We start from the raw sequence: 11,642 nt of genomic DNA, 5'->3' as shown, positions 1-11,642 counted from the left end.
CTTTTGCTTAGTTTTCCTTAAGCTTTTCTCTCCATTTCTCTCTTGCACAACACACTGCTAGAGGCTTGATTTTGGTGTTCAAATTCTCTCATCCTCCAAGCTCTTAACCCATGCCGCTAGGGAAAGAATTGGAAGGTTGTCTTCCAAAGTAATCTTGGTAACTGTCTATGCACGTAGTTGTCTCTCGAATATTCTTAAGAAATCATTTGAATCACTTATGCCATACCGAGTCCCAAAAACTCTAAAGATATGGTTTGAATGTGAGCTTTCAAGAAAATATTTTATGATTCACTTAGTATTCTCCCTAAGTTTTTGATTGTATTTTTTTGTTCTCCAATAAATTGTTTAATGACCCCCAATAAACTTAAGAAATAAAAAGAAGTAAAAAGTGATGTAAATTGCCTTTACTTTTATTGTCTCCATGATCGTCCTTAAGACTATTATGAGTGATTGTCTTTCTTGTGATTGATCTTATGACTTTCATAAGTGATCCTATTTACTTTTATTATCCTTATTGTATTTACCTTTATTGTCTTTACTTATATTGTCATTATGATTGTCTGTAAAACTTTTATGAGTGATCGTATTTTACATTTGTCCTTATAATTGTCCTTAAGACTATCATAAGTGATTGTCTTTATATTTATTGTCCTTACAATATATCTTAAACCCTAGAAGGTTCATGTTTAAATAGTATGCCACCACAAGGCACAAGCTTTGGCTTGTTTCAGCATTTAAACATTGATCTTGGTTTTAAGACTATTGTAAATTATTGTTTCAGATTAATGAAGTGATTGATAATGATGAATATAAAAAGGTAATGGTTTATAAACAAAGTATTATTTGAAGAAAAATTGATGAACATGTTTGTTTGTATGAATGAAAATATATGCATGAAAGAGTGAAAGTACTCGCTGTGTTTCATGATTATAATTGTTGGTGTACTGTTCATTATTTGCGTTGAAAACATCATATTTATATAGATTTTAATATGTGAAATATTTTAATTAAATGGGGTAAATAATAATGGAGTTAAAGTTAGAACTTAGACCTTTGATGTTAATCAGATAAGAGAAAAGAAATTTAATTATTTAATTAATAATTTAACAAATTTAGGAAGGAAACTATTTCGGGCAAGCATATGTAGTTTCCTCTAGTTTGCTACCGGAAAAGTGAAAACGCATAAACCGAGCCCTTCCCAACCCCACAAGGCAGTTGGGTTGGATTGACGTGTAGTCCTACTCTACTCCATGCCTTTCTTGTACCTCCGTGCTTCCTTTCTCCCGACTCCAAACTCCAAGCAGACAAAATAAATAAACATGAACCCCCTGATTGCTATAATTGCTTTTGTCTTCTCTGATCCGAAGAAGAATGCAAGTGTCGTCCATTTGCTCGCCGCTGAGATCCTTCACCCTTACCCGTCATCATCATTCCTGCTCCCTCCCGCTTCAATTTTCTCATCATCATTCTTCTTCTTCTTCCAATGCCATTAGTTTCAGTATTAGTGGTATCCTGGAATCTCATGCCCATGGCCATGGGCACCTCAAGCTCCTTCCGGTCTACTTCTCATTTCCTTCCTCCGCTCTTAGAAATATTACTACTACTACTACTCGGAGGAGGAGGAGGAGAAGGCGTTTTTCCGTGGTCTCAGCGGGTGCTGGGGGCTTGGAGCCATTCACGGAACGAGCAATTAAGGCCGTAATCTATTCCCAAAGAGAAGCAAAAGCACTTGGCAAGGATATGGTATTTCCCCAGCATCTCTTGCTGGGTTTAATCGCCGAGGAGGAGGAGCATCACTTCCATTCTCTTCACCATGGCTTTCTTGAGTCGGGCATCAGCCTCCACAAGGCACGTGATACTGTTCGCACCATTTGGCATCATCACCATCATGTAAATGTTCCTACTAATACCACCACCGCTGTCCCCTTTTCCATTAGCACAAAGCGCGTCTTTGAGGCTGCGCTCCACTACTCCAGGACCATGTCTCATCATTTCATCGCCCCAGAGCACATCTCCATAGCACTTTTCACCCTTGATGATGGCAGTGCCGCTCGAGTGCTCATGAGGTACTCACCCCTTTCTCTTTTGCAGAGGAGCAAGCTAGATAATAATAATGAAAGGAAATAGGATAAACACAGTGGTTTGGCATATAGCCTACATTCACACAAGGCCTTATATCCTACATATTTCCTTGATTTATGATCTTATTGAGCTTTATATATGATTTGAAATATTTCAAATACAAACATCGACAACTTGAACTTCGGCGACTGTCGCCGAGATTTGAACATAAACAGCTTTTTTTGCTGGTCACTTTGGCTGGAATTTTGACAACGGCAACTTTTTGCCGAAATGAGCCAACTGTTGGCTTAAAATGGGCCACATGGCCAAAACATCTGCCTCTTTGGGTATTTTTTTTTTATTATACCATGGCAACCTTATTAATTTGTTGATAATTCGTGGCATAGTCGTGATTGGTCAAATTTTTATCTGCGCAAAGGAATTTGGAACAAAATGTAGTGCCAATTTGCCATTCATATTAATTCTGCTATATCGATCAAATGTAATTTCAGACTAGGGGCAAATGTCAATCAGTTGGCAGCTGTGGCACTCTCTAGACTTCAAGGGGAGCTTGCCAAAGATGCTAGAGACCCCTCTTTGGCAATTAAAGGAATACGTGAAAAATCTCTTTCTAGAAAATCCACTGCTATGAGATCCTCTGAAAAGCCGAAAGGTTATAAGTCCATGTCCTCAGTTTCTTTGGTTTTTCGATTACAATAGCGGGAGAGTAATATTTTGTATCTCAACTGAATTTTCAGAGAGAAGTGCTTTAGAAAAGTTCTGTGTGGATCTTACTGCCCGAGCTAGTGGAGGGCTCATTGATCCTGTTATTGGCAGAGATACTGAATTTCAAAGAGTTATTCAGATACTTTGCCGCAGAACCAAAAATAATCCCATTCTTCTTGGTGAAAGTGGTGTTGGGAAAACAGCCATTGCTGAAGGACTGGCAATTAGCATTGCACATGCAGATGTTCCCTTTTTTCTCTTGGTGTGCTATAATTCTTCTACTTCCGTACTCATCCAGATGAATCTTGTTACATTTCATTTAAAAAAATGTTTTATGTTACTAATTTGATGAGTTTATTGTTGTTTCCATAGACAAAACGCGTAATGTCCTTGGATATAGCACTATTAATGGCTGGTGCCAAGGAGAGGGGAGAATTAGAGGCTCGTGTTACTAAATTAATCAACGAAGTACTGAAAGCAGGTGGACACAATTTTAGAGTTCCATTTCTAAATGGAACTGCTTTTACTATTGCTCAGTCCTGATATGCTTTCATTTGCAGGTGATGTCATTCTTTTTATTGATGAAGTCCACATACTTGTTGAATTTGGAACAGCTGGACGAGGAAATAAGGGGTCTGGTCTTGACATTGCTAATTTATTGAAACCGTCACTAGGGAGGGGTCAATTACAGGTGACTTTTTCTCATATAATCTTTGCTCTTCTCATAACTAGTCATGTTAGGTGTAATATATAGGCATTCCATCTGTGAATGATCATTGAAGCATGAGTCCTAAAATTGAATTTGTATTATTTTTTGTTAAATAGCTGTGAAAGCTGCCACTTATCTGAAGTAATAGTTATAGCTAGTGAAGTTAGGATCAATAATTGGTGACCAGATTCCATTGGTGGGGTTGGTCACTAAGTGGTCCTCACGGACAATCGGGATGCCATTGTATCCTTGGCCTCTGGTGTTAGGGTTGCAGCTGGACCCAGGGAATCCTTCATAGAAAGAGCCTCATCAGACAAATTTACTATTATGCTTTATACCAATTGTCTAACCAGCATCCCCATAGGGTTCAAATGAATAAAACTGATATGTCACTCAAGAAAGAAGGCTCTGTTTGATGAAAGTTTGTTAAAAAGATGCCGTTAGAATTTGTCGTATACGATTGATAATGGTTATGATGGTCTGGTTAGGTGCAGTGAAGATCTATTGAATGTACCAACATGAAGGAGTAATTTAAATGCACTTGAAGGAGAAGAGGAAGGTCAAAGTGACGTAGCCAGAGGTGGTGATCAAAGACATTATACGGCCGGGATTGAATAGCAAGAGTTAAACAAAATCAAGACTAATATAGCTGACCCTAGTTGCTGGTTTTTAGGATTGTTGAATTGAGTCTAGTGAAATTGTGAGATGACCCCATCTAACATATTTTTCTTCTGCCAATACTCGTTATTACTTGATAAAATGGTAACATTCAACTCAAGTTCCTTCTCCTCTTGAGATTGTAATTTAGTTATCCTTGCCTTTCCCAATAATCTTCATTGCCAGGGAGTTATCTCTTCTCTTTCCTAGAAAGTTGTTTTGAGCGTGAACAGTGGGAAAACTTTATAATATCTTCCAAAGTTTTCATGAGCGTGAACAATGTATAGAGAAGTCTGCTTGGTAACTAGGGATTTGTTTTAATAAATATGATTGGTTCTGTCATATTGAAGGTGCACTAACATCCCATTGGTTGTAGTGCATTGCATCCACAACCATAGATGAATACAGGATGCATTTTGAGAAGGATAAAGCATTAGCAAGAAGATTCCAGCCTGTGTGGATTGGTGAGCCTAGCCAGGTTGTTTTCAATATTTGTATTTTTGTCTTATGATATTTAAGGGCCAGTTGGTACCTAACTTGATTAAATATGCAAATTCTTTTAGGATGATGCAGTGAGAATATTGTTGGGTCTGCGTGAAAAATATGAGGCTTATCACAACTGCAGATTTACACTGGAAGCCATAAATGCAGCTGTGCATCTGTCAGCCAAATATATATCTGATAGGTATCTTCCTGATAAAGCTATTGATCTCATTGATGAGGCTGGAAGTCGAGCTTGTATTGAAGCCTTCAAGAGGAAGAGAGAACAGCAAACACGTATACTTTCAAAGTCCCCAGATGATTACTGGCAAGAAATTAGAACTGTCAAGGCTATGCATGAAATGGTAATGACAGTCTCCAAATAGATTGCTTAAAAATTCTGATGATGTGCTGATAACACAAGTTTTGTCTCTAATGCAAGCAGGTCCTGGCAAGTAAGGAAGATGATTGTGGTTCTAGCATGGATGATACTATTGAACTCGCTCCAAAATTCACTTTGCCTTCCACATTAGATGATGATGAGTATGACATTTGGCCCCAAAAATATGTATGAAGTATGAAAACAGTAGGCTGCATTGCCCTAGGAATCAGTTTGATACTTAACTAACTTTCCTGCTTTGATTTTTGTCAGACCTATGGTGGTAGGACCGGATGATATAGCTGCAGTTGTTTCACTGTGGTCTGGGATTCCAGTTCTGCAGCTTACTGCTGACGATAGAATGATTTTGGTGGGTCTTGATGAGCAACTTAGGAGACGAGTTATTGGTCAAGATGAGGCTGTTGCCGCTATTTCTCGAGCTCTTAAGAGATTCCAAGTTGGCCTGAAAGATCCCAATAGACCAATGGCTGTGTTGCTCTTTTGTGGCCCAACTGGGGTTGGCAAAACTGGATTAACAAAAGCTTTGGCAGCATGCTATTTTGGATCAGTAAGGCCTCAAACTCTCTCTCTCTCTCTCTCAGTACACGTACATCTTCTGGTCAGGAGATTGATATTAATTTAGAGATCTCTTCGAGGTCACTTCACTCTCTCTAGGTAAACAGATTTCTTAGAATTGTGTATCCCCCTCTCATTCCAACACCAAGCCTTTAAAAACAAAAAAAAAGGAAAAAAAGGAATTTCCCTTTGATATAGTTGGACACTATTTCATCCTAGGAGCTTAAGCCATTAGGTTTGGCACAACCATGTATATCAATCACCTATTTTTTCACCATTTATTTGATGTGGGAGTTTACAGCCACAGTGAGCCACGCATGAACTCCAATATTTTTCCTTAAAATGCAAATAAAGATGCCTTTCTAAATTGAAGTGTTTCATGAAGTCGGAATAAAATAGAGCTACAGATCTTTATTTTACACATTCCACTTTTAAATTGAAGCAATGCAATCAAGATCCATAATAGCCACTCTCATTACTTCATTTGCATATTTTATTGATATCCTGATCAATTAATATATATATATTTTACTTTTAACTGCAAAAGTAAGCGGAAAAATGGAATGCTTACATATGACAAGCATTCAAACAAGAATTTGATGCTATTTCCTTAAAATCTGTTTTTTTAAAGTGGACAGTTTTTGTAGCATGGAGGAAGTATAATAAATGTGTATGAAAACTTGAATTTAAAAACTTGTGTTACAGGACAAATGGCTCTAGCACCAAATCTGACGTAGTACGGCAGCAAATCAAATTTTGTCTTTGTCTTATCAGGGTAAATCTTAGGGAGAAGATTGTGGATATGAGGTTCTAAAGGTGAGGAGGGGAAGTAGCTGATTTATGGCGCAGATCAGGCTAGGAAAGATTGAATTTTGAAGGGTTTTAAGGGCTGGAATCAAAAGCAACTGTAGGATTTCTTTTGGCAGCAGGTATTTTAAGCATTAAGGCTGTAACAACCTAGGGAAAGTGCTAGTCAAATCTGCACTACCACTTTAAAAGGAGTAGTCAAGTTGCAATTGGAGTTTTTTAGAATCACTTATAAAGCCACTCATCTAATAAGGAACCAACACATGACTTAGTACTCATAAACATCTTTATAATTCACCCACTCAATGTGAGTAATTCATCTTCTCAAAATAGAACTAAGTTTTGGGGTGTCACAAAAGTTGTTTTGATACTATTTATAATGATTCAAAGAAAAAGTTAGCCACATCTGCGCTATCATTCCAAACTGACTAGTCAAGTTGTAATTAGAGCTCCTTAGAATCATTTATAAAGTCAAGTCTCACCAATGTGGGACTTTGCACTTATGAATACTTTTATAATCCGCCTACTCAATTTGGACAATTCTTCATTCCAATGTCGGGCGAACTTTTTGAGGTGTCACAAAGGCTGGTGGGTCTTAAGGTGGAAAAAGGGCTAGGAAATATGTAGGGTTTGAGGTTTATGTGGTATAATTAGATGGGTATGATTTGGGGTTGAAACAGGTGAGGAAGGGAAGAATATAACCTCTGGTTTGTTGCTGTTGATAGTAAACTGAGAACTGTATCTGGTATGGGTTAATTTGATTGATTTGAAAGCTAGTCAAAGGATTTGTGTCCTAGGGATTTAAGGGTTGATGGTGAGATTCAAAGGTAAGATACGTTTTGAAGGGTCAAATGAGTTGTTTAGGGTTTCTATCCTAGATGTTGAACCTAATAATCCCTAAGCATCACACCTAGGATTTGAATCTCCCATCACTCTAACAAACTTAAAAGAGTATACAAAAGTTTTTTTTTTACAAGTAATGAAAAACTTTATTGAAAAGCGTAAGGCACCCCTAAGTACACATGCCGTATACATAGGGGTTCCTACAAGCCCAAAACCCAAAAAACAGGAAGAACACCCACAACCCAACCAACCCAAAATGTCCACAAACCCAACACCCATAAGACATCAAAACCCAAAACCCTCAAATGCTAACACGTGTGGGCCTTGCCTTTCCCATGCCTAGATGATGTTCCCTTAATAAAAAAGACGCCCTTGTTTGTTGACTTGGATATACACTAGCACTAAAATTGAAGAAAATACAGATAATGCTAAACCAAGAGGTTCCTCACATAAAAATATTAAAATTGGGGGTGGAGGGGGTGGGGGGGTGGGTGTTCTGATTAGACCTGACACCAAATTTAGACTCTAATTTGACTAATCTTGGTCTTTAAGCTTGCTTTTTCTAGAGCTTCTAGGAGTCTGCTTTAATTTAAATACTGCATACAACAAGCAATGGGAATATGGATGAAAGGGATGATGGACTGCAATAGATTGAGGAATTGACAGTGGAAATATTAGAGATCAAAGTTGATTTTGTGGTCAAAACTTAATGTAGTTCTGTGATGTCAATCTCACAAGGGGTCTGAATCAACCATTAAATTAGATTAACAATGTTAACCATTCGGGGCTTTTCAAATGATGCCATAGTGGTTTTGCATTCCAATCCACCTCTCATTGAAATGCTTAGTCTAATTTCTGTGATCCCTGGCATCATTATTGCAGGAAGCAGCCATGATAAGATTGGATATGAGTGAATATATGGAGCGGCATTCAGTGAGCAAATTAATAGGCTCACCCCCAGGTTATGTTGGCTATGGAGAGGGAGGCACTCTTACAGAAGCTATTAGAAGACGACCTTTCACAGTGGTATTGCTCGATGAAATAGAGAAAGCCCATCCAGATATACTAAACATTCTCCTCCAATTGCTTGAAGATGGCCACCTTACTGATTCTCAGGTTTGTGCCTACTGGTATGCACTAGTATACGCTAAGAAAATGGTGGAAATGAAAGAGTGGACTGTGGACTCTGATTAATAGAAGGAAAAAAGATGACTATGGTTGCACAATGAAATTAAAAGAGAAAAAACTAAAAAAAATGGAATATATTTTTAATCAAGTTTTGTGTAAGGGTTTTCTTGATTAGAGAATCTTTGAGTATTCAGCCTCTTATTTTCTTAAAACTTGGTTTGACAGGGACGAAGAGTATCATTTAAGAATGCATTGGTGGTGATCACTTCGAATGTAGGTTCTATTGCCATTGCTAAAGGTAGACAGATCTCCATTGGTTTCTTGACTGCTGATGATAAGTCAACTTCATATACTGCAATGAAAGCAATGGTAATGGAAGAACTCAAGGCATATTTTTGTCCGGAGTTGCTCAACAGGATAGATGAAGTAGTTGTGTTTCGTCCCCTTGAAAAGGCTCAGGTTTGTGGCCTTTCATTGTTTGTTAGCTCCAGTGCTGTTCATGCGCATGTAGGCTCAATGTTTTGAAAATCATGCAATAAAGAAATTTTTTAAAAAACACACACACACACACACACGAGAAGAAAGAGATTTAAGTAGGTTAAAGTCTGATACGTCTCTGGAGAAGAAAATTCTACTTTCAACAATAATACTTCTTATGAGTGTAAGCCTCTCAATTCCAAACTCTCGAAACCTAAATCCAAATACACCAAATTATGAATGCTGACTTGTCTTTACAGTTGTAGACATACGCATTGGCTTAACAACAGGGTTTAATAATGTTTCATCCTTTCGCCATGTTAGACATGGACTATGAAAACACTAGGAAAACACCGCACCTTCTTTCCATTTTTCTTTTCCTCACTCAACTTGGTGACAAAGCTACTCGCCAACATGGGGGTCACCAACTGCCTCATGTGCAGGGCCTAACAATTATGGCCTGCAATATTGAGTTTCTTTATTGGAAGAGCAACTCCGATAAATCTCCAAGTATATAAAGTAATATTCATCATTTTTGACTTAAAGAAACCGGTTGCATACATTTTAGCTCATCTAGTACTATGATATGAATAAGTCTGTTGAATTGGTATTGATTGATACTAAACTTCTAAGTGTTAAGTTCATGTCATCCTTTTATTCCAGATGCTCGAGATTCTTAATCTGATGCTGCAAGAGGTGAAGCAAAGGCTCGTGTCTCTAGGAATTTGTTTAGAGGTATCTGAATCAGTTAAGAATCTCGTGTGCCAACAGGGCTATGACAAGATGTATGGTGCCCGGTCTCTGAGGAGAGCTGTTAATTTAATAATTGAGGATGTCTTGAGTGAAGCGATCCTTTCTGGAGATTACAAGCCTGGTGATACTGCAGTCATTGATTTGGATGCTTCTGGAAATCCATTTGTATTAAATCTATCAGATAGGAGTCCCCAAGTGTCTGATTCAGCATCCATCTCGTAATTAGTCTGTAACTTCATGGTGTAAGTGTGTTGTTTGTAGTTTTGGTAATATTGAGGCAAGTGTAAATTACTAAAATGATAAGTGTCTAAGACTGATAATGATCTAACTTTGTTGCTGTTACTTGATATTTTATGATGTTTTGTTCTAGAATTCGGAACATTGCAACTTTTATGAGAAAGCATGGTATCTCGCATTAACAACTCTGTCTCTAGCTCTCTTCATCCTACTCTAGCTACCTCTCTCTTTTTTCTTCTCTTTTTTTTTTTTTTTTCTTTTTTTTTTCATTTTTTATTCAAATAAAAGAGAACCAGGAAAGGGAATTACATAGGTGGGGCTTTGCTGCTCCTTAATCTGATAGAAGAAAGAAAATGAGAAACAGTGGGAATACTTCTGAACACTAAGTGGGAAGCGGCCCATCTAGTTACAAGGTGTGCACCTATATTTGCACATCCGGAAATCTTAACAGCTTCCCAATCTAGGATGGAAAGCAATTGGAGTTGAGTATCGGAAATAACAGGCGTCGAGTTCTAGTCCAAGAAGAGGTGAGGATCCTTTACAACAAAGATGGTAAGCAGGGAGTCCCCTTCAATGATTTGTCGGGGCGGCCAATGGAAACTGCTATTATGGAAGCTGGAAGGGCTGCATGGGCTTCACCCAACTATATTAATAAACTTACGCAAAAGAACAAGTGAAGAGGTATCATCATCCAAGCTGACAGAAATTAAAAATAAAAAAAGAAAAGAAAATAAGAGGTATCACCACAAGTTCACAACATATTAGATCAAAGACTCACCTTTGAAAAATAAATATTGTAGTTTGTATGTTGATTATTCTTTAAAAACTTCTTATTCGAAAAGAGGTTTTTAAGGATCGTAGCTTTCGGGAATATGACAATATTCTAATAAAATAACTTTTGGTTCAAATAATGTCTTTGGCTATGAAAATAAGGTTTTACAAGAGTTTTTTATGCAATTAATATGTGACTCTTGGAAAAAGTCAACTATATTAATAAACTTACCTAAAAGAACAAGTGAAGAGGTGTCATCATACAAGTTGAGGGGGAAAAAAAATTAGACAGTTATTAAAGAAAAGAAAAGAAGAGGTATCATCACAAGTTCACAGTATATTAGATCAAAGACTCCATTTAAACAATATTTTGCAAGAAAGTATTGGTTTAAAAGAAGTGGCAAGTACATATTATTGGAGTTCATTGTGTCCATCATCGTACTATTAATTTATGTAAATATGGAAGTTCGTAGCAATTTGCTAAAAACTAGTAGAAGTAATTGGAAAGTTAGTTATTAAAGAAAAAAAAAAGGATTATTTTCACATAAATTTTCAAAGTATTTTTATAATCTCTATTGATCATTTGAATTTCCAATGTCACAGTATAATCTTTTATGAAATAAAAGTGGCAACCTTTTGCATTTTTCTATAGTATTTTGGGGAGAATAATGCAAAAGGTTGCCCCTCTGAGGCTCCTTTGGTAGTTAAGTTGCAAATCTAAACCCCTTGTTTAGAGCATTTTTTTATTTAATTTTTTTATCAATCTTTCTTGCTAAGAAGATTGTAATTCCTTTGATTTGTCTTCTTCAACAACTTCAGCAACAACTAATAAATAATTCATGGGGCAACCACTTGAGATGTGCATGCCCTTGAAATCTTTTATTGTAAAGTAACCCATATTTACTTCTTCCTTCTTCTATTACGGTGGCCGAATAGAAGAAAAGGCAAAATGAGAGAGAGAAAAAAATTAATGCAAACAATTGAGAAAGAGAGGGGAAAAAAAGGGCAGCGAAGACATATAGTGATGAAGTTCCTATT

General features: G+C 37.1%; 1 protein-coding gene across 1 annotated transcript; it reads left to right on the top strand.

The window, feature by feature from the left end:
• The first annotated feature begins 1,193 nt into the window (after positions 1 to 1,193).
• On the top strand, positions 1,194 to 9,994 carry ERD1 (Clp ATPase). The gene is made up of 12 exons (XM_059599670.2): positions 1,194 to 2,066; positions 2,574 to 2,734; positions 2,820 to 3,049; positions 3,160 to 3,268; positions 3,348 to 3,478; positions 4,530 to 4,631; positions 4,717 to 4,998; positions 5,079 to 5,176; positions 5,286 to 5,580; positions 8,121 to 8,354; positions 8,592 to 8,825; positions 9,507 to 9,994. Exons 1-12 carry the CDS (start codon positions 1,372 to 1,374, stop codon positions 9,816 to 9,818), a joined length of 2,883 nt encoding a protein of 960 aa, XP_059455653.2. The 5' UTR covers positions 1,194 to 1,371; the 3' UTR covers positions 9,819 to 9,994.
• Positions 9,995 to 11,642: the final 1,648 nt, after the last annotated feature.

This window comes from Corylus avellana, chromosome 7 (genome assembly GCF_965113065.1).
Source record: "Corylus avellana chromosome 7, dhCorAvel1.hap1.2, whole genome shotgun sequence".
NCBI lineage: Eukaryota > Viridiplantae > Streptophyta > Magnoliopsida > Fagales > Betulaceae > Corylus > Corylus avellana.
Note: the sequence above shows the minus strand (reverse complement) of the source record. Positions and strands in the feature narration are given on the sequence as shown.

What these genes read in the sequence shown, in the direction of transcription:
- ERD1 (XM_059599670.2), top strand. Translation starts at nt 1,372, where the DNA reads ATGCAAGTGTCGTCCATTTGCTCGCCGCTGAGATCCTTCACCCTTACC. An exon ending in TAGGGAGGGGTCAATTACAG is followed by an intron (nt 3,479 to 4,529) that starts GTGACTTTTTCT and finishes CATTGGTTGTAG; the next exon opens with TGCATTGCATCCACAACCAT. An exon ending in TCCACATTAGATGATGATGA is followed by an intron (nt 5,177 to 5,285) that starts GTATGACATTTG and finishes GATTTTTGTCAG; the next exon opens with ACCTATGGTGGTAGGACCGG.